General features: G+C 39.4%; 1 protein-coding gene across 2 annotated transcripts in view; it reads left to right on the top strand.

Annotated features, from left to right (window-relative positions):
* The window catches only part of TMEM163 (transmembrane protein 163), a 136,331-nt gene that overhangs the window by 87,198 nt on the left and 21,449 nt on the right, over window positions 1-27,684 (top strand). For both annotated transcript variants that reach the window (XM_080399685.1, XM_080399684.1), the window contains one exon: window positions 15,070-15,166. In XM_080399685.1, the coding sequence (XP_080255811.1) occupies window positions 15,070-15,166 (97 nt within the window). The remainder of the gene's footprint in view (window positions 1-15,069; window positions 15,167-27,684) is intronic.

Raw genomic sequence — 27,684 nt, 5'->3', positions numbered from 1 at the left:
CAGAGTAAGCTGTGCCAGGGTGACTTCAGTTTCATCCTTTATTTATAGGTCTGTCTTTTATTGATTTCAGTATTATGTTTGTCTGTGTATCCTAACATATCAGAAAATAACATGAGCTCCTTGACAAAAGCTCAAGTGGAATTGCTAATTATGTTTTGCAAATTTATAAAACTTCCTGCTTCATAAACCTGACAGTAAGAGATTGCTCCAAAATCTGTTGAAAGCAGTGGAAAACATCTCTCAGAAGGGCAACGTCAGATCTAATCCTAACTGTTGGACATCGTTGAGAGGGAACATAAAGATAGAATGAAAAACAAAACTGCAGAAAAAGACACAGAGAATACAGCCTGGCTCATGATGTGCTATGAATTAAATACTTAAAATAAACTGCTAAGATGTAAAAGAACTGCATAATCTTACTTAAGAGGTAGCCATATGGAAGTTAGAGATGCAACATTTCATGGCCTGATACTCAGAATGAACAGTACAGGACTGCTTTTTGTGCCAAGTTCTGCTAAGCTGAACCAATGCATTTCCATTTAACTTCAGGGGAATTGTAGTGCTAAAACTATAATGAAAATGTGTCCCGCTGAGTTTAACTCAGTTAATGGGTTTAATTTTTGCTAGATCATTTGATTTCTCTTGCTTTTTGGGGGCAAGATGAGAAGGTACTTTTTCAGTGTACGTGTAGCCAAAGTTACACAGTGTACATCTTTGATGGTAGTTCACATGTAGTAACTGCAAAATGTATTTTAACTTCTGTGATTTGCCCTTCTTGAAAATTCTTTGACACTGATGGCCTGAGAAGCTAAAACTGGCAGGCTTTTCAAGTCTTTTATTGATGAGATTTTTTCCTAAGTCATTGTGAAAATGTGTATCTGGTTATGGTCAAGGTATGTCTTAAATTATGATGAAATTCTGATGAAATTGTTGTGCTTTATTGTTAAATATACCAAGTAGCTTTGAAAATGTAATGAATGTTCACCAAGATCAGGTATGTAGGCCATGTGAGACACTGCTTGATTTTGCCTAGCTGGCACATTAATGAAACAGTATGTAGGAGTGGGATGACTATTTGCTGTGGTTGTTACTGGTACTTTTTGGATAGTTTCACACTTAAACATCTTTCTGTTTTGACAGTCAAATAAAAGTGGGTAAAAACAGGCTACTACATTTTCATGAAGAGTGCCTGAAAGAATTGTAGGTCTTGAGGCAATGCAAGAATTGGGAAGGACTACAGAGATCTGGGAGGAGAGAGTTCATGAGTGCTTGGTTTGTTTGGTGTGAACTGCTAGGTTGCAAGTTAACATGCAGAAGTCATAGAGGTGCTGAACAAACCATCCACTGAACAAATCCGAAGCAATGATCAAGAAATTCAAGAAAGAAATATTCAGAAATAACTTGAGAAATAATTTTAAATTCCAACAAATGACGAAAATATACAACAAAAATAAAATTCTTGCAATTCCTTGTTTTTCTTTATAAGAGGAGAAACTATGAGGAAGAAATATAGTCCGATATAGCTGATAAACCAGAAACTGAAAAAATGTGGTAGACCTGTGCAGTTTGGGTCAGTTACAGCTTATTTATTACTTCCTGGTAAGAGTTTTTGTGGGTCGATTAAGAACAGGTTGTCAGGTTAAAGGTCTGAATTCAGTCTTCTGTTTTGCAATTTGAATACTGAACAATCATTGAGCTATTCAAGATGCACAAAGAAATCTGAAAGGTCCCCATTCCTGCTCTCCGTAACCAGTGTACAAATATTCTTGAATATTCTGCCCTTCAGTAAATCTTCAGTGACATAATAGTTTATTGGGCTGCTGAAGCAAATCTAAATTCTGTTGAAGGAAGAAATTTATTGAAATTGGTATGGTAACAGGAGTTTTTCATGTGCATAAATAAACCCAGTAAATAGCAGCAGAAGTAATTTCTTAATAGAAGAATCTGAAGCATTAGGAACCTGGGAAAACATCTCAAGAGAGGCTGAACCAGTAACTGGCTATACAGCCAAAGGGCAGCTTTTTGATCTGTTAAATTCAGGAATGAAAGATTTGGATTGAGTGCTGGAACTGTGTATGAGGAGAAAATGAGAAATACCACTAAAAAAGGAAAGGTAGAGAAAACAGAGTAACAAACTTCAGGCACACAGCCTTGTGAAAAAGCTATAAAAGATGGAGCTTTTTATGTATAGTTGGTTGGAAAAATCTCAAAACTGTGAACAAAGGAAAAGCCTCTTGTTTGATACCCTCTGCTCAGGAAAACAGGACTTTGCTCTGTTGGCAGCCTGCTCAGGTCAAATGGAGTAAAAGGAGTAGTGCTACTTAGGCTATAAACCAGTATTTCTATTTTTACATTACAGAACTGGAGTCTTGCATTTGTGTACAATGCAGTGCAGGACACTGCTTATGCCCATAGGATCCATTGCTCCTAGGAGTATTTTTTTTTTTTTTGGCTACTGGGTTTTATTGAGGTTGTATGTTTAGTATTGCAAAAACTAACTCGGTACAGCATATTTAACATCGTGATTCTTGACAGTTGCATCTGGTGTTTATTATATATTATTTTGTTGATGGTACCAAGTTAAATTCTGTGTTTCCCAAGAACCAGTCTGTCAACGTCTGTCTTAACCCAGTGTGAGAGTAAATAGGAACATTCTGGATTATGCCAAAAGCAGAAAGCTCACATTTCTTCATTTATTTCACTGTTTAGTTTTTTGGGTTTTCTTCCTATTCTTTTTTTTTTTTTTTTCCTGGTGGCATATGTCAGACTCCAGCTATTCTTGCCTTTATTACTGTAATAAGAAAGCTAAATTGTATCATGGGCAAATAATTTCCAATGAACTCACGGTGCTCTGTGTTGCCATGACACAATCCATGATGAGTGCGTTACGTAGGGATATGTGGACACAGAGATATTCTGGCCCCTTCCTAGGACTTCATGCACTAGGCATGAAACTTCTGGCTGTGTGACAGTATGACATGGGAATTAGGCTATTTTAAAACATTTTATGAAGCATATGAATGGTATCAACAACCTTTTTATAATACCCAATGAGTACAAAATTACCAGTGTATCAATCACTTTCCTCAGCTGCTTGATAGCTGCCTGGGTGCATGCTCTTTGTCAGTTACCTTTTCACAGAGTATACCTTGCGTTCAGTTTTTGATTGTGAGTAGCCTCCTCAGGTAAATGGGGCAGTGCAGCAAGTAGGCATGTTAGTGTTTCAAATACTGCCGCAAATCGATGGATGTTTATCAAGCGGAAGGATACAGCTTTGAACAGTTTTTCTTTTATAACCTTACATCATTCTAGGCATGTGACTTTTGGAGAAACCTAGTCCAGTGATTAGAAACCCTTACCAGTTGCTTAGTTACGTTATTTCTGGAATTCAGACTTAAGTAAACAGCAATAATAAAATCATCTGTACAACCCTGTGTACGGTAAGTAGACACCCAATCTGAATTGGATATAGCTGAAAGAACTGTCCTTTGCTGTGGTGTTCCCTTTGTCAGTGTGGATATCTTATGGATAAATATTCCTTTGACACCTTCTTCTCCTGCTCTTTACTTTCCAGTGCAATCCATTTTTGGAAGACAGGGGATATCAGATATGTACATGGTATCCTTCTTCAGTTGCTAGGGGAAAGTGTTGTATGGCTTCATAAAATACCTTCCTGCGTTGTACTACATTACCTCTTCAAATTGCAAATCTGCTTTTGCTCTATAGTCTCTTGTCCAGTTGCTTTATGGTGTAGTCCCATGCAGTCCAGGGGCTTTCATCCTGGCAGTGATTTTTGCTTTGAGGATGATGATTGAAATTGCCCTTTATCACTGCCCTTCTGCAGGTTCTGTAAAGAGCCATCACCGTCACCATCCTCCTGCAAAGCCACGTCTGCTGGCAGAGGAAATGGGCACATCTGTGTGGCTGCTGGGCACATGTGGGCAGTTAGTGGCTGGTGACTTTGTGTAAAGACTTCTTTCTTACTGAGAAAATGTGGTGGCAGGTGAGACTCTAAGACAGTGAGTTTTTCCTTCCAAAGTAATTGTAACACTTTTTTCTCTTGCTTGTGTTCATATGACCCCATTTGAGAATATTTAACCCAAGGTTTGGCCGTGAGGAGCCTTAAATCATATTGAATATGTGTTGAGTACATTTAGGCATGCGATACGGGGACCACAATGTATCCTACTCTTGCACCCAAAGCTTGAAAGAATTAGAAACTGCCTTTTCTGGGAGGAAATGGCTGTCAAACTGCCAGGTTAGGTCCGGATCTTCTTTCTTTTACTCTAATTCAAAAAAGAGAGCATACTGATCTGTATGGTTGCAGGGTATATCCTCTCCTGGTTCACAGGATTAAAACTCCCTCATTTTCAGTATTAGTACTGTAGATTTTAATTTCCATTAAATTGGCTCTGCTGTACTGGTTAGCCTGACTAAATGAGTGCTGTCTATTTAGGTAGTGTTGAATGAAAATAATCCTCTAAATTCAGACCCAACATATCAGTCACATTGAAAAAAAATGTGGATAATTTTATCTATGCTATACATACGAAAGAGATGTAAAGCACAGATGGCAAAATCCACACCTACCCACAGTTCAGGGCAAACCTCTGTGGCTGGAGGAAAAAATCTTTTGTGATGAGTGAATGAAATAGCTAAGTGATCTGGAAAAATGTCAAAGGCATGGAGATAGCCTAGAAACTGCAAATAGCTAAGAACCTACCTCTGCAGCTCTTGTTTAGTTCTCAGTTACTATGAGTTGGACCTCACACGGCACATGCATGTCTTTCCTACCCAGTAGAGCACAGTGCAGAGTTTGCAAAATAAGTGTTCACCTGTGCTTGGATGTCTGCTTATAGGAGGAGAAATAGAGTTTCTTTTTAACCACACTGAAAATTTCTAACCCATTCTTTCTTCTGAAATATTTAGCTGAAGTACTACATCTGGGTACCGTACTAGATACAAGTTCTACAGTTGTTTCGTTAGGCTGACTTATTAAACTGCGTCATTTCTCCATAAATCCATTATCTCCTATTCTGGCAAAAGTGAAGCAATCATAAACTTTGCTCTTATCCAGGCAGAAGTGCATGTATACATACATTTGTGCATGCACACACACAAAATCCTCACACATAGCATTTATACTGAATATGAAATAGCAAATGTATATATTTATGCGTTCTAAAAATCTGTTTCTAAAAGTGTGGCATCTGTAGACTTGGCAATGATTTTACTGGAGCTAGATCCAAAATCTATTTAATTTATGGAAGCCTTTCCTTTTACTTCACTGGTAGTTGATTAGGCAGTATTTGTGTATATTAGGTAGTATTTATACATGTGTATATATATAAAAAAGATCAGGGATATGGTGGTGGTCTGTACTGGAATTTGATAATCACCATGAAAATGAAAATTACAGAAATCTTCAGAAGGGTTTATTTGCCAGCTTCAGGGGAATGACAATCTCTGATCACCTGCTACAAGGCTAGGAGCAGTGATCGATCATCTCTTCGCAAGCTGGGAGGGTGGTTACAAGGCAGATGTACCATGAGTGTGACTGTACAGTCTGTGCAGACCAGGAACTAGAAGATAGGTTGTAACAGTTATCAAAATCTCCAAGCTATAGAAATGTCTGTTAGCTTTTATTGGCAGATTTTTAATACCCGGAGAATCAAATTATTTATGGAACTGTTGCCCCAGTTCAGCTGCATGATTTTAAAGGATGTAGATACCTTGTTCTGCAGTGACTAGTTGAACTCCTGAGGATAATAAAAGTTTTAGAAGGCCTATAACATTTTCAGCATGAAATGGATCCCTACCATAGCTAATTTGAGTCTCAGATATAAACCCATGCTCTTTAAATATAAAGAGCAGATATAAATTCTCTTACATAAATGGATATAAATCCATGCTTTTTAAGAAGAGGTTAGACCATGTGATAACACTATATTTTTGAATATAATAATTGAGAGATCAGTTTTCAGTGATAATCTGGACTATTACTTGAGTTCTCTTTATTGTGCAATCTGGTTTGGTTTTTTTATTTTTTTTGTGTTGAGAAAAAGGAGTAGCTGTAATGATGCCGATCTGGATTCTGGCAGTTGGAGGTGGATTGTGGAACATGTGCGATGAACAGCAAACCCTCTTTGATCCTTTTAAAGTGCATCTTGAAGTGACTATTCCCTCTTCACCCAGCAACAGGCAGGTGTAAATACTCTGAGCAGCTGTGATTCTGTACAGTTTCGTGTCGGAGCCCTCCTCAGTAACTAAACCTGATAATAGATATAAGCCATACCACAAACATAAATGAACAATATCACTGTCTAATTGGACACAGAGAAGCTCAAGATTAGCAGTAGAGCATGGCAAAGAAGCAGGAATCTTAAGTCTGAAGCTGATACTGCATCTTTTAACAGTAATGTGCCACAGTGGCTAGTAACTTCTTTTTAGAGTAAGCCCTTTAATGGGTTCAAGAGGCAGATTTTAGTTTTCACAGTTGTGCATGTCACCCTAAGGAAAAATGTGGCTAGAATTATCTCGGCAATATTGCGGAATGGGTAGCAAGGAACAGATGTTAGTGAACAGCTGCATTGTAATTTTTATGTCTCTTTCTAAAATAATGGGCAGCAGCCCCATGCTTGCGGCACAGTGTGTGGTAGACTGAACAGGCCCTTTCCTGTTGGAGAGATATGGTACCTAGCCGTAGAGATTTTGCATCACCTGCCCCTGATGTGTCTGGGGTGTGTGCAGGGTGGCTGTTGCTGAGCAGGCAGGCATTCCTGGCAGGGCTGCTTAGGCTTCTTTCCTACCTCCTTGCATACTTTTCCTTCGTGGCAGGAGTGGTCCTTGCTCAATTTTCCTGTTTCTTACTTGTGAAGCAGCAGGTTAGGATGTGTAGATAGCAGAGGCTGCTGTGGAGGAGAAAGTAGCTAGTCTTGGAAAGACGTGGATTACAGTTGAGATGAAGGAAAGAGAAAGCCAAGAGGCCTGCGTTTGTAACATCCCCAGCTGTCCTTTGGTGCCCCAAATTACTGCAAAGCACAACACTTTCAGCCCCTTCTCTCCAAAACATCCTCTGACTTTTTCTCTTTCTGTATTCTTTGTCCACATACTTAGTCCTGAGTCCTCTTCCATTTTCTCTACCATGCTCCACTTCATCCCCCTCAGCCAGAACCCACCGGTTTGCCACCAGAACATCATTTTTGGTGACCCAAAAGTTGATCTATTTCCTCCTGAGTTCTCACCCTTTGAGTATCAGCATTCAATTTTGCTTACGCTTGAGAAATCTTGAGCTGGTCGTGACGAGGATTTTATGCTTGGGTAACTGTAATCAGACTATAAGAGCTGCCATAATATAAATATTAAATGAAAGTAGGCCTAGCTTCGTTTAATCAGGCTGACTGCCTCTCATGTAGAAGAAATGTGGTGCTGATTATTGCAAACTCCAAGTTACTAATGAAGGAGCATTGACAGAATGTAATTTTTATTTGCTTATGGGAAGAAAGGATGAAAACAAGAGTACCAGCAAAACAAAGAAATACAAAAGGGTTCTTGTCATGTGGCTAGCCACAGGAGACAATTAGGAAAAAAGTATACAGAGATCCAGAATTAGAAAGTGAATGAATACTGTATGCTCAAAAATATTTTCCTAACTCCTGACATAGCAAAAACCTCTTGGCAATTGCCTCCCTTCCACTGAATGATCCCATACATGATACTCACTGTCACCCACTAGTACTCAAATCCTTTCAAATCATAGGGAAATGGGAATTAGCACGTTTACAGGTTTTATTGAATTAATGACTTTTATAATTTAATTTTTTTTCTTTCTTAAACTCCAGAAGTTTCATTACTGGGTTTATTCAGATATTAAATCCTGTAGCCATCATAAAACTGATTTGCTCAGGTTTGCTGAAAAAGCTCACATTACTCCTGGGCTTAGAGCACGCGTTGCTCTTGTTGGCCTGCAACTCCTTTTAATGCTAAGTTACAGTTCCTTGCAAAGTAATAGTTTTAACACTACCTCTTCACTCCAGTGCTGAAAAGAGGCTGTAGAGGTTTTAACATTTCCTTTTTTGTGGGCTATTAGGAGCCATTAGTACTGAAAGATCTTGACAGAGCCTGCAGAGATAAAAATTTCATGAATACAAATTGGTAGGATCATAGGATAATTCGGGTTGGAAGGGGCCTCGGGAGGCGTCTAGCCCCAGCTGTTGCTCAAAGCAGAGTGAGCTGTGAGATCCGAATAGGTTACTCAGAATTTTAGCCAGTCTGGTCTTGAAAGCTTCCAAAGATGGAAGCTCTGCAACCTCTCTGGGCAAACTGTTCCACTGTTCCCATGGTGGAAAAATGTATCATAGTAAGCTTCTTAACAACCAAGAAAATACAGAATTAAAATAGAGCAAACAGCTCTTGGAAAGTAACAAAATTATGTGTAGAAATCAGGAGTGTTATCTTTTATTTGTAGTATCCTAGCTGCTAGAGAACTGGATCAGGAATTGAAGCTTGTTTTGATGGCAGCTTTGCAAATGTGAGAATTTAGTTTCTACCTCAAGAATATCAATACAAATACTAGTGGTTTATAATGACTTTTCTCATACTTCTCTCTGTTGTGTTTACCTCTGTAGCTCTACTGAAATTATTAAAATGTTTCCCCTGAATAAGGTAAGTGATGTTTTCAATGAATAAGGCAAGTGATCATGATACACAAGAAGTAAATTTTTTAAAGTGAGATCAATCAATCACTGGAACAACCTCCTCAGGGACGTGGTAGTGTCCTCATCACAGGGGTTTTTCAAAATACGGTTAGACAGAGTGCTAGATAATCTCATCTAGGCTCCCTTTCCCTTGAAATGTTGGACCAGGTGATTTTTTGAGATCCCTTCCAACCTGGGCTGTTCTGTGGTTCTGTGAGGTTCTTTACAATGGTAAAAGTAACTAAAAAACCCCAAATAACCCATGTAATCAAAAAAGATCAAGTATTCTGAGATACAGGAATGAATAAAAGAATTGGGAGAATAGCACAGTATTTGACAAGGAGGTTAGTTTTTTAATACTACATTTTAGTTGTGTTGTATGCTAACAAAACTGGGAAGTAATTGGACTGCTTCTGTCAATCTTGTTTTATTCCACATGGTGTCATCACATTTCAAGGACTGGTTTAATGAACTTGAACTGTGGTGGTAAAACAGGTTCCAGAATGTAACAGACATACTGCAAAGTACGTGAGACCCCTTTCCCTCTCCACGGCCCCAAAACAACTGTCTATGTGAGGTGCTAAGAGAAAGTTAACACATTTTTTGCAGATTGGATTCATATGCATCACTAAGTTTTTTTGGAATCCTTAATTCTGCTGCACTACCTTTGCTGCATATGAGAGCAGGTTGACTTGAGAGGCGCAATTACCAAGAGCTTCATCACAAGCCCTTGTCAGTACTGTGTTACTGTATTCCATTTGCCAGAAAGATAGTAGGATGACATTTAATGAGGGAAGCCTCTTGCAGTGGCTGTTTTATAGCTGTCAATTGGTATGAGGCCAGCTGTTATCAATCACCCTTGTGGAGCTTACCCCTGATCTCTTCTAAAGTAATAGATAGCAGAGCTTATCACTGAGGATGTGTTTGTAACTTTATTACTATTATCTATTTATGTTTTACAAAATGGTACAAACCAAGTAGCTGAGAGTCTAAATTTGCTGTCTTACTTCAGGCTGACTGCTGCTTACACAGAAGAGCCGTTCCCTTTGGCCGGAATGGGTCAGCTCACGTAAAAGAGTATTCAGCATGGCAAAAGCCATGCTAAAGGTGGGGTCACTTTATTATGTTGAAGATTAATCACCACAGAGATCTGAGTGAGATTAATCTTTAGCTCTGTGGTGGAAATATTAACAGAATTTTAGTCTTTGCACTACCTGTAGGAAATCATAACAAATAATTACAAATATAAGACAGAATTAAGGATAAATCCATGAATTAGAAGGGTGTTTTGCTGTCTGTGCTAGATGCAAATGAATTGAACAGTTGGACTTCTTATCCTTAGGAAATTAACTTCATGATAAAAGGAGGAAAAAATGTTGAACTTACTAATAGCAGCTTGAAAATGGACAGTTTGTGGAGATGGAACCCCCTGAATCTCAGTAGTTTTCGTAGCTATTTGCTTAAAAGCCATTATCTTATGCAAAGTAACAAATTTTTGATCAAGCAGAGACTATCAGGTGCTTACAGTGATAGATTTCCATTTCTGGTTTCCTTAAGAGTTGTGAGAAGTTGTCATCAAAATGAAGAATTGTGTCTGTTGGAGTTCCGTACAGGGAATGTGCTACGCAAAAGATGAGGTCGCAGCTGTGTGTCATGTAGCGCAGTTACACTAATCTTGTTTTGCTGGGTGTGAGTGCAAATATCCAGGACTGGTGTAATACAAAATGGATATTTATAGGGTTGTATAAATATAAATGGATTGTATATGGGTTGTAGTACTGCCTTCAGAAGAATGCCATTTGGAAATTGTCAGGTTGTAGTGCACACAGAATCAAGCTTTAGAATGGACACATGAGTTTAGTTTTAGGATTTAGACATAATCATGTTCCTGAATTCCACTAGAAGTAACCTAGCAGTAACTGAAGCTCAAAAGCTCTATATAGTCTGTGGCAGATTTGAAAGTCCAAATAAATTTATTCTCAATATCTGTGGCTCTAATACAGCTGATTTAACAGCATGTTTCATCTATGACAAAGTTGACAAAATTGATGAGTTAATTTTTAATACAATGAATTGTACTTGGAATTATCTTTTGGATTTTCAGATAGAAATACTGCATCAAAAACACATCAAGGAGTCTCTTCAGCAGATTATGATCTGCTACCAAGACCTACAGCAAACTAAAGAAGACTTGGTGGTTTCACTGTTAAAATCATAATATTAAATTCTTTTTACCAACAACTTAATGATGTAGTTTTAATTACTCTTGCATTCCAAGTGCCATTGCTGCAAGAAAAGAAACCCCAACTTGTGGAAGTTTCAGCTTTAGTTGACCTAAAATTTGATTAGTACCTGGCCGTCAGAGACATGACCTCACCTTATCCTTTCTGAAATAGTCTATTATTCTTTAAACTATACTGCATTGTGAAAGATTCCAGAAAGCTTATTGTTTCTGAAAATGAACTCGTGTTTTTCCATTATGTTTTAAAATGTTATGACTAAGTTGCCTCTGTTGTCTTTCTTTTTAGAAGTAATATATTACATGTAACGGAGTGAGATTTCGGATTCATTAATTCTCCATTAGATATTTTCTGTTGCCTGTCAAACCTGTAGGCATCAATTATTTTGTGTTATAGATCAGTTCTGTCTCTAATGACGTAGATATTTAGTGGGAAGCTCTTATAGTAACTCGCGTAGAAATGGCTGCAGAATAAGTACGTGACTTTGAGTAGGTGTGGGAGGTACGAGCAAGTGGTACTGATGACATATGATACATGGAGATCTCATGTATTCCTCATGGGTGTCACTGGACAGAGAGTACCCTCATGTCTTAGCAAGAATATATCAGCGTTCTGGAATATAAGGGCATCAGGTGGACCACCAGTTACTCCAGAGGGTCTGAATTGCTGATAGTGATTATAGGGGACCTGGAGATTGAGGGCCGTTTATTACACTATGGTGATTCTAAGTCAGGGGTGTCTGTACAATCTTCACTAGGTTTTCGGTCAAACCTCACTTTATGTCTTAACTCCTCTCATTAAATTTTATGGGTACTTTTAGTTGACTTGAACTTGTTTAGAAACGGCACTTGGCTCATCTAATTTAATTGAATGTTATTAATGAAATTGCATTTGCCAACAACCTTGGCACTAACATCCTTCGTGTGCAGTTGGAAACACTATTTAGTTACAAAGCAGTAATTGTTAGCAGATGGAAGTTAGCAGGCTTGTATTAAAGTTTTCATTGTCTAATGGCTTGAAAATAAAGCAAGCTTACAATAACCAATTGCAATTTGTTTATTATGTGCTACAGTTAACATTTTGGATTAATTTATTGAGATTTCTTATTTTATACATTTGTAGTTGGATTTTGGATGATTTGCAGTATAGATATAAATTATTTTTCTGTCAAATGAGATTGAAAGAAGACACCATGCAGTGTTTTGTTCTAGTAGTTTTGCAGATAAATTGATACACTCAAGAAGACAAGAAGCATGTATTTTTGCACTTAAATTACTATGTCATTACTCATGAGTTTTTCATGGCTATGAATCCCAAAAGCCAGCATATAAAGGAGAATGTAGGCTTTCTAAATATGATGACTGAATGCTGATTCAAACCTCAGACTGTGTTTCTGTCTGGTATTAATACCCTTGTCACTGTTATTAACCTCTTCCTTTTTTCTTTCTACTTTTAGCTATTTCTGGTGAAGTAGGTGTATAGGAATTCCTTTGACATAGTAAAACTGATCTGGGGAATAAGGGAAGCAGCTCAAGATTGCTGAAGTCATTACTTACCCTCTGGCATAGGCAAAGATACAAAATATTTGCTGTTAGGCTTGGGTAGTTGGAGAGTTTACAGAGACAACCCCAAACTCTCCAGCTTAAATGAGAACCAAATCTAGCCAGTGCTCAGGCCAAGGGCTGGTTCCCTGGATGCATTAGGCTCCTGTCAAGCCCATAGGGAATGTCTGCCTGTCTCCTTAGACGATGTGTTCAGGGAATAGAAGGTATGCTAAGGGAAGGTGATGATGCTTCACTGCCTTTACTTTCCCGTACCCTTGGAATTCAGCAACATGTATTGGCACGAGGAATTTTAATCTGTTGCTTCCCGTTCAAGGTTTGTAGCTATGTTGGTTTAAGCCTGCTGGGAATGGTAGAAAGGCTTGTCTTTTAGTGTGGCTTTCATGTCAAAGGTCGGCAAATTCTTGCGTGAAGTATATGTATCTTATGTCAGTGTGTCACTGGCTCAGCAAATGGCATTAGGCAAGTCAGCCAACTTTTGTGGACCAGCTCTGCGTTTGTCCCAGGTAGGTAAGTGGAACTTATAGTATATATTTCTGTACCTTACCCCCTTCCTCCAAAAAAAAAAAAAATTAAAAAAAATCATCTTTACAACAGAATCTATTGTGAAGGATTGTGTAGTATAAGCTTCTTGGGTTATGGCAGTGCCAGATGTTACAGAAGTAATACATTAATGTGGTACTGAAAAGTTTTGCGTTTGACAAAAGTAGAGCAAGAGGCTCTGGACAGATTTCTGTGCAGTGATCCATTCAGATAGTGAAACTGCAAATCTCTGAAAAGATTCTATTGCAGAACAGGGAGCTGCTTGCAAATATGCAGTGGAAAATGGAAAGCCCTCTAATTTTCAATTTTACTCATTCTTTTTGGGAGATGAACTTTCTTCCCATTTGTATTACCATTTAATCATCACCTTGCTGTAGGATTGCGGAGAATCCTGTGAGTTTCTTCCTCTGTTGCAGATATGTGCCAGATTTTTATTCTTGTGTTTGAGTCTAGAGGAAGGAGCCTCGGGTAATCAGACTGTCTCAAGCCTTTGCTGTGTACTTCTCACAACAGGTTATATTTAACAAGAATGAGGACTGTGTTGTGATTTACTACAAAGTTGTTAAACGTGTCTTAATACAGTTGTAGCAGAGTTTTGCTTACCTGAGACGAGTACCTCATCTAAAATACCACTCCATTGCTAGGACAGACGCCAGCCTCTACTTTGTCTGTACTCTGTAGAAGGGCAGCCCCTTTACTGAGAACTTATCTGTAGGATTATCTGGCTTGTCCACAGCACAGTTTAAGTGCCATTTGTGTTGGGGAATAAAATGGCCAGCTACTCGCGTGCGCTGCTGCTGCAGCTGTGTCTTCTGACTTAGGCAGAGCAATGCCAGCTCAACTGCAGTCTCTAGATTGAGCTTGATGTGAACATTACATGTGCCGCCAACCACCAGATGGCCTGATGTCTGAGTTGTTGAAAATAGTAGCATGCTACTGGAATAATTATAGCATCCATAAACTGAGCTAACAGATAGGTACCAAATGATGAATAACAAAGGAAATACAACTACTGGAGAAAAAATCATACTGGTAGATATCGCTTCTTAACTATTTCATGCTTTAAACATTAAAATTGCTCTTAATGTATATCTGTAGTAATAGAATTTTATATGAAGAGCTATTAGTAAAATGGAGTTATATCAATGATGTAATAGACTGGTTACTTTTTAGAGGAAATCGAAACCTTATATCCTGTACTACTTCACAGCAAGAAGAACTCCATCTCAAGAGTAGTACCAGTCTGTATGTTTGAACAAAAGCAAAATTTTATTTTTTACTGTAAAGTTCTGGGTATGCATGATGTGCTTTGTAAACTTCATTGTGCCTGTGTCCTATAGAAAACTTAATTATTCTCTGTTACTTTATCTTCTTTTCATTAAGCCATTTGTTTGCTTTTTATAAGACTGGGTTGTAAGCTCTGCAGAGCAGGATTAGAGAGTCTAATCAGCACCTGATCTGATGAGAATGATCCTTATTTAGGTATTGAGAGACCCTTGGACGGCCTATGAAGTGATGCAACTAACCTGCTGGTGTTGTTTTTTTTTTTTTTTTTTTTTAATATATACACTTAAAATCTTTTTTTTCTTCGAAACTTGGGGAGAAAACAGATGTTTCAGGTTCTGCTATTCTACTGACCAGATTTAGCAAACATCTGTCCTGGTTTGGTAAAGAGAATGAAGTTCCCTTGATTATTTCTCATGTAGGATCCTAGCAAAACAAGCAAAGAAAGAGAAATAAGCCTCTAGAGGACTCTGATAAATGATCAGGAGCAGAAGAGGCATATCTTTTTCTCTCACTCTGAAACATCATCTGGTCTGCCCCGCGTTTTCATATATAATCCAGATTTTAAGAACTGCGGAGGAACTGAACATTTCATTCTTTTCTTTAATGCAAGTCTCTGTCTTCAGCGCTTTAAGATTTTTTTATCATTAATAACCTGTTGTGTGTTGTCCTTCAGCATTGGGAGAATTGACAACTTTAAATATGCTCCTAACATTTCATTTTATTTTTCTCTTTTTTTCGCAGAGCATGTGTTATCTTGGGTGTCATATTCCTCCTGTCATCTATATGTATTGTGATCAAAGCCATCCATGACCTCGCAAAGAAGGTGCTTCCAGAAGTGGTAAGGTGATTCATGTTCTTTAAAGGTGTTCTCTTTATTCCCTGCACTGCCAGTGAGACTGAGAAAGAAAGGCCAGTGTCTCCTTTCAACAAGCCCCGCTGAACTCGGTGAAGCTTTGGCAGGTGCATTTCCTGCCTGGCTGCGCATGCTGGTCCTAGTCATCAAGCAGTATTTTTTCCTTGTGTGATAGAGTCTAGTCTTTATGTTTTTTTATAGGCTTGACCCCATCTCTTCTTCTCCTTGGTTACCTTTATGGGCCACATCTTTCTGTGCATAATGACTTGAAGCTTTCATACAGGACTGTAGAAGTTCACTTACGGAAAGGAGGTCTCGTCTCTCAGGGCTTAATGAAAGTAGCAGAATTTTATGAGTTTATTACTCCACTGACTTCGTTGTTTTATTTTTAATGTGGAAAAAATGTATTTTTGGATTGTATTTTTTTGTTTTCCAGCTCTTGCCCCCAATTCCAGAGCCACGTATGAGTAGCAGGAATGGAACAGGTGAGGGGAGCATGCTGGGTGAAAGAGCTGGCTTCTTGACTGGCTCATCATGGAGCATCACAAAGGGCTTTTCTCCTGCTCTCTGCTTTCTTTTGGTTATGAAAGCCAGCCCCTACCTGGCTTATAGAGCAGCTCTCCCCAGCGGCCTTTCTCCCAGCTCTGCTCTGTCCTGTCCTGCTTTGCTTCCTTTCAGTACTGGGTATTAAATTCCCTGACCTCTACTCATCCAAACCCCTACTCACTGGGAGAGCCATTTGGCAATGGTTCCACTCCCAGAAAATTCTTCATAATGTGCTCAAACTAAATGAGGCTTCAGTTCAGTTTTTGTGTATATCACCTGACTTGGAACTTTTGTATTCAGCTTTCGTGAAGTGTGGTCTATTTGCAAATGTGTGCAGACTTCCACATCAGGGCTTCGCCCTGCCAGGTACCGTTCTCAGCACATCACTAGAGATAACCTAAACTCCTGGCTTTCAACCAGGAGTTGGAGGCAGAGCTGGAAAAACAAGCCAAAATGGAATTCCAGCTTGTTACCCACTGTTGGCAGTGCAGATGATGTACTGGGTCCTGTGCTCTCATGGAACTTCCAAGAACCTGGACTACTACAGAAATTTATTTTCAGTAGTTTAGTGGGATTTGGGCAAAGATGGGTAGCATAGCAAAAGCCCATTAACTAATGAATTACTGAGTTGCAGCCAGGTGCATAGTTTGACTGCAGGTGTTTCACATTCTCTTTGCATTTCACTTTTTTCCTCTTTTCCAGCCTTCATGATTTACTGCCTCCTCAGCTTTGCCAGCGTAACAGTACATGTAGCTGTTCACCAGCCTGGTTCTGTCAGAATGATCTAGGTTAGCTTAAACACTTTTAACAGTCAGTTCTTAAACTCGACCACGACATTTTGACAGAACTGGGTTAAGGAGTGAGCATGGATGCTATTATGCCAGTAAGGTTGAAGATCCTGTAGGGGAGACACTACATGATGGATGGCCAGCTCGAGGACAACCTCTTAACTTGGCTGTACCCGAACAGTGCCATCTGGCTACAGTTGACTCTGTAAAGCAGAATTAAAATAAGAAGGGAGGCTGCAAGGATGATTAAAACACCCATTTGGTAAATTTGTGCGAGTGTAGATCAGATTATTTTGGGTGTTGCAGTCTAATTCATTGTGGACAAATGCCCTAATAATTCCAGCAGTAGGAGCAAAAGTTTAAAAGGTGTCATCTATATGTCACTCTTCCATCATTACGGGTACTGTCAACAGGTGAAGGCTTGGTTTCTTACATGGGGAGAAATGTCTCCTATTTGCAGCATCAAAGTTATTTGTAACTTGCAGATCTGTGGTACTTCCTCATTTTGAATTTTTGAAATACATTTACAGCAGGAAAAAAATACGAAATCAGAAGGTATTCCTGAAACAGAAAATCCCATTACATTTTGAGTGTCCTTTAAGAGTAATTTGTACAGATGCCTTTTGTCACAGACTGCTTTGGATTCAGGCTTCGGTGCGCTGAAACTGTGTCAAGTAGGTGAAAGTTAGGGTGCATAGTGCTAACAGATGACACGGTATCAGGATAAACAGGTGATCATGTTCCTGTGATATTGCACTGAGTGTTCTTGCAGGGTTAAGCACTTAAGTACTACCAACAGTTTGAAAGGTGTATCTGGCAGGCACAGGCTGTGGCTGACGAGTGGTAGGGTAAAAGCCACATGCACACATGTGAAGGATTTTCATACCCTGCAATTCTGTCTGGAAAGTAGATTAGAACAAGGGATGAAAAAATGGTACTTCTGTTCGGTGTCTCTTAAATGACATGGCAAGGATTCTCATTTTTAAGTCCTTCAGTGCAACTCACTGTGGGAAACTGATTCAGTAAGAGTTGCACGACAGGTGTAAACTAAGAATAACACTGAAAAATGAGGAGGACAGCGTTACTGCACCAAGTCACGGACAGTGAGGCATTATGCCTAGGAGTTGCTACATTACAAATAGTTGGGGGAAAAGGGTATTGTTTAATGGAATCCTTTTCAGTTGCTCTAGCTGTGCCTGAATCTGATTTTCTGTTTGTGTAATGCTCCCTTAGCTGCTCTGTGTCTCAGCAGAAATAGCCATTCTTTCCAGTGCTGATGGGGCGTGTTCTCAGCTCATCTGCAACAGCCTGGCAGTATCATTGTTGTCTTAGCAGAAATGAAATCTGGTCAAGTTAAATCAGTAAGGGGGAGAAGTTTCTGCCTCTACTCTCTTGTCTAGGGTGCTGTCTTCTCCTTCTTGGACCACAAATGAACTAATTGCTAATGATACTAATTTCTGTAATATCTTGCCATGTAGTTTAGCTGTAGTGTATGAACATACATGGAAAAATAATAGAACAGTGTTTTCTGCTAATGGCTTTTTACATAGCAGTGAAGTATCCAGTTCTGCATCAAAATAGTGACCTGAAATATTTTCTGACTGTGATTTCTGTATTACTGGGATTTCATATCAGTGTGCTACTCTGACACCAGGGAAGTATCCTTGTGGTAAGCCAGAACAGAACATTAAGACCAAGGAAAGGTAGCGTAACTCCACTGGTGTCCCAAACTGGTATAAAACTAGGGTGAAGAGCTCTGCACTAGATTAAGAGGACGTATGCCTCAGCACATTTCACATGTGAGTCATAGGTGCATGATTTTTTATTTTTTTTTACAGTTTATATCTCTATTTGTCTTTCTTGAAGCAAAGGGCATTGAAGATTTGGGTACTTTTTGAAGTGTCTTGTGAAATTTTAAATTTTCGATTTTAAAGGAGATAATGTGGCTAAAACACAAAGCTAGTATTGTCAGTCTCAAAGACAGAAGCGGTTTGGAATGCATTGCTCTGCTGTTCGTGGGGGATTCATGATAAATGTAATGTTAGTGTAGAGCAGCGTGGCTGACTGCATCATTCTCAGAACTGTAATGTCTCTTCCACCTCATCATTTGTGGTAAACTTGGGTGACTTTGTCAGAGTTGAAAATTGGGAGCAGTTATAACTTCTCTGAGTTCATTTTAATTTGCATAAGTTTTGGAGAAAATATTATGATATGGAGAGTTTAACTTCAGAAATGAAACTGATCAAGCAATTAGGTATCTGCTTGCTAATGGTAAGGTGCTATAATTAAAATCCCAAAAGCATAGGCAGTAGCTTCTAAGTAATTCTGGATCAATTATACAAAGTTCATTGTCTTTCTTGTTGCACATAAGATACATCGGTTACATATCTGTCAGTTCTTAATATGCATGTAGCAAGAAAGATACTTCCTTGGAAGGAATTTGTGAGGTCTTTAATGTAGCAATTCCATTGTTCTTGAAGCGGATCTTAGAAGAGTCGCTTTCATGACAATACTACTGATAAGAAAGCATATAAAATTCACATGAGTAAGGAATAATTTTAAATGCTTTTTCAGATGTTTTGAGCACGTATTTTCTTCTACTTATGGGGATGTTTAGAAATGGGATTCTTCAGTATCATTGTCATTTTATATGATGATTTCAGCTGAAGGTCTGATGATCCTCACCAGGATTTGGAGAACCAGAAGAATGATAGGCTTACACATTAATGGCATTAATATGTGTAATAAATGGCATAACCAGCTCAACTACCCCATCCTGTAAGGGACTTAAATGCCCACAGTTTCTTGTTAGGCTGCAGAGAAGAGCTACTTAATTTACAGGACAGGAGCTCAGGTTTAGCTCAGTCAGGTATTTTTTGGTCACATGTTTGAATTCTCTTTTATTTCATGCTGAATTTTGTTGAAACACTGTGAATGATACCACTCCGGATCTGCACTGGCCTAGAAGAGAGGACAGTTAGAGCTCCTGACTTTCTGCATTTCTGAATACTGCTTCTGCCTTTCTTTTCTGCTTTTTTTTCCATTTTACCTCTTTCTCAGTTGAAGTAAAAATCAATAATAGGTACTGTATGTCACTACACATGCTTTCAGCACAGGCAGTGTTTTTTGCAATACTTTTTATGCTTCAAAACCCTGGGAAACACAGAAATGACGTATTTCTCCTTTTGGTTCCCTTGCTTGATATGCTAAGGTCTGTAGTTAACTTTGAAATAGCCTGTAAGGCAGGATATGAATGACTAGGTGAGTTAATTCTTAAAAAATACGGATAAGTTTAATGCTAAGAGTTTGTCTAGAATTTTGATTGCTGGTAGTGTGTGTCTTTTCTATATGCAACAGCAACTGCTGCCATACTGGGTCAGGCTAAAGGCTCATCTTTGGTCACCACTGACTTTCTTCGTACCTTTTTTTTTTTATTTTATCTCCATTTTAGATGGGGAAGCCTAAAGAGTCCACAGGATTCAAGGTATAGGTGTCACCAGGGATTTTTACAATATGTTCATTTTGGTGAATTCCTATTGAGCACTGTATGATATTTTTACAGAACTTTTAAAGTGTGGATTCCATCTTCTGCAGAACACTGAGTTCAGAAATTGTCACTGTTAGGTAAACTTAGGGTTTTCCCTGTGCACAGTGATTTATATTTATATTATAATTATAAAGAAGCTTGCCCTGAAAATGACATTTTGTGTCAGAAGAGATAGCCAGTGAATTAATTATACACTTACTATATAATTCTGCATTTGTGTTAATTACACATTACTTACTATCATGGGGAAAAGTTTTTTTTTTTTTTTTTCTAGTAATTGAGATATATATTAGTCCTCAGGGGTTAAGATACAATCTCTTGTGCTAGTGTTTTCAATGTTTGCAGTATAGAGTAGTGTTTTCCAACAACCGATCCATAGAATTGTATTGTTTATTGAGCTTTAAAATGAATTAAGTCATTAATCATAGGGTTTGGTGATAAAGTAGATGTGGGAAAAATATTGCAACTAATGGGATCCGTTTGTCTAAAAAGTCTGGAAACTGCCAATATTGAATATATGCAGTGAGAAGTGTAATAGATTTTTTTTCCTTCCACATTTTTGAATCTTTGGACGTTACTTCTAGTGAGCATTAGAAGATGTAGTATGGGTCTCTGATTTTTGGGTAGAGGAGTAAATGATGAGAATAAGGCTTTCATTTCCCTTCCAGAGAGGATCTGTCTGTCATGTAATCTTACCTTGAATTTGCAGAGATGCTTCTTTTTCCTTTGGAGGCAAGTTTGTGTGTGGGTGTGTATGTAGATGCAGTTTCTGCGTGCATCAACACACACACGCAGGTTCATTCTTCATCAAGCCGCAACCTCCACTCTCATTTGCCTGAAAATATTTTGAATTAAAGCTCTCTTATTTTATGATGTGATGACATTTTCCACTTCTCTTGGAGCATGTTGGTTTTAAAGGAAATCTTACTGTTTCTCTCATAGCGTATAGCTAGGATGCTTAGATACTTGGGTAAGATTTCCTGTAAAAAGTGGGCACACTTGTGCTGTGTAGGACCTATACAGTGCCCCCAGCCCTTCCCAGAATTTTTAAGTGGCAATGTCTTAGACTTTCTGTGCAATGCTGTACAGTGGATCTGCCCAAACACTATGCATATGTTTGCAATGAGGAGCAGCTCTGAACATGCTGCTGCACACCTGGAAAACTTGAAAAAACATGGAAAGATAACAAAATTCAAAGAAAACAAACTTCTTACAGGAAAGAGAAATGTACCATTAATGTGTGGGAACGTTACAGCTACAAATTCCACTTCTTTCTGTGGTGTTCTTCTACTTTCTGTATAGTTATGAATTTCTTATATAGCTCTTACTCTTTATTCTTTGAGGGTCTGCTTCAGCACGACATGCTGCAGTTATTTCAGTTTCATATCGGTGACCCCTGAGGAAATATTTTTCACTGATCAGACCTTTCTCTTCCCCACCTTCTTTTTCTTTGTTCCTAATATGCTTGCTGGAAGTGTTAGAAGTAGTAGGCCAGCTGCTGTTCTTTCTGGGTTGTTTGGAATTAAGATTTCTGATAATTTTAGCTGTTGTACGATACACCTGACTTAAAAAGCTAATCAGTATTTGGCATTTGGAATACAAAACCTTAATCGTGTTTACTCTTCCACTTAACTTTAAATGAGTATTTCTCAGATCATGTAATTTAAGGGCTTTTTTTTTTTTTTTTCTGCAATGCTGAGTCTTGAACCTAAAATAGAATCACTTCTTACTGGCTCAGAAATCATTTACTACGGGTTTTTTTCACCCTAGATGTCAGATTCAGAATACTTCCCCTATTGTTACTTGCAGCAGTTGTTCTTTAACCTATGTTAGCTGTAATAAGATAATTCCCACTAGGAAAAGGAGTTACCATTCCTTTATTGATGTTTCAGGGAGCTATATCCACAGCCAGTACTGACCCTGAGGATTTGGTATGCACATATTTCATTGCAAATAAGGAGGAACAGTGATATTGCATTTTGTTGATGACATCACGCTTGGATTTCTGTGTAAATTCTAGTGACTTTTTGGATGTTTTGTTAATACATTGAGAAAGGAGTTTAAAAATGAACTTAGGCATAGGTTTTCAGCCTTGTTTTGTGGTTGCATTTGCTAGTGTTAATGCTTGCCATCTCCCTGATAAAAATCCGTTTTCGTTTGCCGCTTTACCTTCATGTCATGACTTCATGTCAATTACTATACATTCTCGGATAGTATGAATACAATTTAACTGTAGATGATGTATTTTATTTTGACTGTTTCCACAAAAAATTTGCAAGCCTTTTCTTGTTTATTAAAGAAGGCTAAAAAGCCCAACCCAGCCACACTGAGAATGACTGTTTTAATTTCACCTGGGGTTGTAAATCAATATCCATTTACTATTCAGTTACTGCTTGCATTTCCCTAGGTGATAGTATAACACATGTAATGTCAATGCAGTTTGGCATTTGTCCTCATTAGTATGGCAAAGGACACATTTTTTTGCAAGAGTAAGCAAGCATCATGCCGTATTTCTGACATTTCTTGCAGAACAAAGGAAAAATGTCATCAGTTTGTGTACAAAAGACATGCACCATCTGATGTGGTGCTTCCAGTGCTTTTATAAATGAAATAATTTGAAAGGTTAGGCCGTGTGTAATTCTGTTGTATGCTATTGATTACAGTTGCAATGGGAAGATAGGGGTGGCACAGGGTAGCTTTGAGCTCTAATTTATTTACTAATTTAATTGTTTATAACAAATACATCATAAATATATTAATGTCAGCAGTTGAATTATAGGTCAATAGCAATATAGCAAACAATACTTGTGATTATATACACGTAATATATTCCTTATGCGTACTTCCCTATATATTACTAATCTCTCATAAGTTATATATATGTCATTTATTGCTTACCATTTCAAATCAAAGTACCATTAGAATTCTGTTTTATAATTGTTACCTTTTACGTATGATTTGGTGGTTTGGTGTTTGGCCTTAAACAATTAATTTAACCCTAAAATACACATGCTTCTTACAGGTTGGTGAGAATGTTGTGGATACTTGAAGTAGCTGGTAAGCCAGGGTTAGGAAAAACATCTGTGACACTTCACTCTTAGTTCAAGTGATTGGTGGGAAGTCTTGTGCTCAGACTTTACCACACACTGATAAGAAATAAAAGTTGACAACTTTGGTAGGGTCTGTGAAATGTATTGCTGGTCTCAATCCCCTACTGATGGGGGAGATGTCAGTCTCACTAGGGAAACACTTCCAAGGGTGGACAAATACCATTTAAAATTGTGGTTTATAGCTCTTTGAAGCTAAAATGATGTAGATGAATTCTGGGAAAACGGGAGGCATGAGTGATTGTAGAGTTTCAGGCAGACCCTTTGCAGGGATCCTAAGGTCACCAGAGATCTCTGGAGTCCACAGCGTGTCGGTTCCCGGCCCTGGAACCCCCACCGTGGCATTCAGCACACCCTCTTTGTTATCTGTTTCTTGAAGAAGTGTTCTGCGCTGTGGAATTGCTCTGTCACAGCTCTTCAGCACCAAAGATACACGTTTAAACATTCATAAGTTTTCTTTTTCTTTTTTTTTTTTTTTTTTTTTTTTTTTTTTTTTAGTACTAATAATAGATCTTTATATCTCCATGTGAAGAGACTGTCTTCTGCTTTCTGCTTGAGTCAGGCATAGGGCTGTCGCTTTGTTTTCTGACAGTAAAGTGCAATTAAAGCCCTTATCCCTTTTGAAGTTAGCTGGTGAGAGAGACCCTCTGGCTTCCCAGAAGCTCCCTCTAGACTGATTACATAAACTATTACTTGGGAGAAAGTGTGACAGAGAATTGAAACTTTATTTTTAAAGCATTTGTATTAGAAACATCTCTGTTACTATATATATAAACATAATCCTTCAGGGGAAGAGGAGGGAAGCCAGTCAGTCCTTTTTGGTTAAGTAACACACTCTGCAGAGGTGCTTTTAGCCACTGTGCCCAGATGATGTGAGAGCCGCCGAGGGACCTGGCGGAGTGCGAGGCAGTGGAAAGCGTGTGAAGATGGGGATGGGGAGCAGGGTGCCAGCAGGCCCTGGCAGGTGCTGGGGAGGATGGTGACCAGTCACCTGGACTGAAGAAGGGTCATTGTTGGGACCTGTGAGACAGATGGTGAGTTGCAGAGATGGACAAAATTAATATTTAATGACACAAACTCAGCTCAGTTTGGGCTAGCTAGCCATGATGTCGCTCCTGCCAACAGCATCTGTAGCGTTCCAGAAACGCGTCCCTATCTCAGCCAAGATAAGCAAGGCTCAGCAGAGAAAGGTACAACATCATGAGACACCAGTTTCTCTGGGAAGGGGAAAAAATGGCATGAAAAAGGTGGTACCAGTAATTCCCAGCTCCTGCGGGACCGGGGAGGTAATTCAGCCTTTGGCTGGTTTACAGAGGAAGCTAAGGAGAGGGCAGAAGAGTGGAAAGCTGAAGCTGTTGTAGGGTGGGCAAAGCAGCTTGTTTTGGGATCGCACTAGGATGAGCTACCAAGGAGGGCCGGAGAGGAGGACCACACGTAGCTTTTAGTTATCATATTGTATGTGTTGTGACCGCTGGGGAGGAACACTCAACGTGCCTTCTTCCTCCCATACCGATGAATACCTTTTAATCAACACTGTACACTTCAGGTGAATTGAAAACACTTTTACAAACCAGAAGTGGAAGTGAAAGGACTATAATTAAAGAAGAGGGGCGGAGGGGAGTTGGTAGAAATAATATATGAAATCAGGGCAATTTTTTCGGGTCAGAATTAGTGAGATGCAATCTAGGAAAAGATTAGGAGTGCAAATCAGCTGAAATTTAGTTACTGGTCTGGGAATTGGGTGAAAATATCTCTATCTAATAAGCCAAGCACTGAAGCATCCCCTGCGGCTTTTTTTTTAATTTCTACAACAGATTCAGAAAGAGATCGAAGTCACAACATCATCATCAATACATTTTCCTTAAGCCGTAAGATCACTGCTGCTTTCGGTGAAATCCCTGAAAGCAGGGACGGAACCGTTGTCGTGTTTTTTGAAGACTCCTCAGCCGCACCGGTGGGGACAATGTGTACGGATGGCGTGGAGGACAGCTGCCTGCTGGCTTCTATTATTCTTTTCTTAGGGCTGAAAAATGAGCTTTCTTCTGGGAAACTGTCACAACATAAAATCTTGCATAAAATAAGTCTTAAACGGGGACATTGTAGCTGTTAAGAGTAATGAGGTGGCAGTCCAGGATGGGCACCTTGCTTTATGTACAGTGCTGCTTTATACATGAAGCTATCTAATAAGATATATGTGTCCTTTAATTAAGGTCTCATGTACTGTGTAGTAGTAATGAGGGAATATGATGAAAAGAAACGGAAAAGGAAAGGGGTTTATTTACCACGCTGAGAAGCCTTTATCATATGGAAATGATCAGAATTTAAATTTTTATCATCTGTCGCAATTTGCTGCTGCTTTAATTAAAATAACACTAAGGACGTGTACAGTGAGTCTGGCTAGATGTGCTTCGTGCTCTTAATGATCAGATGGGAAGGCCAGGGGTACAGAGAGGGCAGGGCTGCGGGAGGATCCGGAGGGAGATGGTGCCAGATGGCCAGGCTTATTTTATTAATTTAAATCTCCATTATGGCTTCTCTTTTCTTCATTTCTCCAAAGGATGAGTTAGTTTAATGGGAATCATTTCACAGCCACAGTATGACGCGTTTAACTCTTTGGAGCCCATAGCACTGCAGCAAAGGGCATGTGTCAGTGGGGTGTTCCATCGGCCGGCCGCCTCCCCGCAGCCCCAGCTCCAGCCCGGGTGCTGAGCCCACAGCAGCCCTCCCTCAGGTAATTTGTTGAATCCCGCTGTCCTAAACCTCTTCCAGCTTCTGATCATTACAACAAAGCAGTGGCAAGGCAGCGTTTGGAGCTCTGACCTCCCTACCGCCTCACCTGCTCGGGCATCCTGCCGCAGGGGCTGTCCAGGCTGCTGGGCTTCACCAGGTGTTGTGGGCTGATCTCTCACATCTGCAAAACCGTAGTAGCGAGTAGCCTTACTCTTCTTCCAGCTCTTGGGTGCCAGAAAGCGTAGCAAAGTAGTGAGGAAAGCGAATTGAAACCATTTTTTCCCTCCCCTTCGGTTTTGCCTTCGTGCGCGGAGCGCTGGGTTACCGCGGTGTCTGGCGCCGCCCTGTGGCTATTGCGAAAAGCCGCACGCAGCTGGAGATTGTCATTTTAGCTATTATTTAGATTCAGGGATTTAGAGATAAAAGAAAGAATATTGCCTGCTCAAAAGCTGTTTGGCACAGTCTAAAGCAAGAAACCGCTGAGGCATTTGTGTTAAGAGCAGGATTTTTTAATTTCTTCCCTTTCTGTGTTTGCTGTGATAACAAAGGAGCTTTGATTTTTCAGGTCTTCTGTATCAACAATGCTTGTTGGATTAGTATTAGCAACAAAATGAGCTCGTCTTCTGTGATTCAGTGAAAAAAAACCGCCAAACTCGGGAATTTCTAGTTCCTGAGTCCTTCATAAAAAGCCTGTTTATTAATTCACTTTATGAACCGATTCAGAAATCTGTATCACATTCTTGGGATTCCAGTAAAGTAAGTAGACTAATGTTGATCACAGCTGTATAGCTGGAACCAATAGCAAGATACATTTCTACATACCGTAGGTTTAGTGACACGTGCAGGAAAAAACCCTCAATTTACTCCAAAGATCTGTAGTACCTGCCATGGCAGGAAAAAAACAAACCAGCTCCAAATAATGTGCCATGCCAAAGGTGAAACTTTGCACTATAACACAGGGAATAAGACATAACCTTTCCATGATTCTGTATTAATACCTGGACTTTTGAACTTCTGCATTGATACTTCTCAAAATCTCTGGTGTTGGGATTTGTAGTTTTTTCCAAATGATGTGAATTTGTAATTGCCTCCAGATCTATCCGCAAGAATTTCATAGGTAGAGAAAAATGCATTTTGTCAGCCCAAGGCTGACAGTAACGTAACTTTTGATAGCAAAGTAATTTATGCTGCCACTTCCACTGGGTCTGCAACGTTCAGTTCTGTGCTCATGACAAAGCTTGTGCTTCGCTGAGGAGGAAGACGAGTATATCCCAGGGATGCCTGGGAGCCATCAGTAAGCTTTTGGAGAGTTGTTTGGGTGGTGATGAAATAAGAGGTGTCATGTAGTCATTGAGCATTGGCAAGTGAGATTCAGGAGAAACATGGTGTCGAACTGTCGATTATTCCAGTGAGCCCTCGGCCAACACACACGTTGCCTGGGGAAAGCTGGGGCTAGCCATGGGCCAGTGCGCGGCTGGGAGCACAGCACGTTTACACACCCCTTGGCATTGCTCCTTTCATCCGCTCCTCGCTCAGTTTTTAGTGAGCGGCGGGCCTCCATGCTCTCGAGAGCATCGGGGGCGGGTTTGCTTGCCATGCTTACTGGGAAGCTGGCGTTCTGTCTGGTAGTGTGGGAGTGGCACCGACTGCTAACGCGGCAGGCTGGGATGGGGGTGGCGAGGCTGATGGAGTGTGTCATTCTGCTTCATACTACTCTGAAGTCTTATATGTATGCTGTATGTTAGATATTAGGTAAAGTATCTAATAAAATATTAGATGAGATTA

Source organism: Falco punctatus (assembly GCF_963210335.1).
Source record: "Falco punctatus genome assembly, chromosome: 8".
Taxonomy (NCBI): Eukaryota; Metazoa; Chordata; class Aves; order Falconiformes; family Falconidae; genus Falco; species Falco punctatus.
This window is presented reverse-complemented; position numbering and strand designations above follow the sequence as displayed.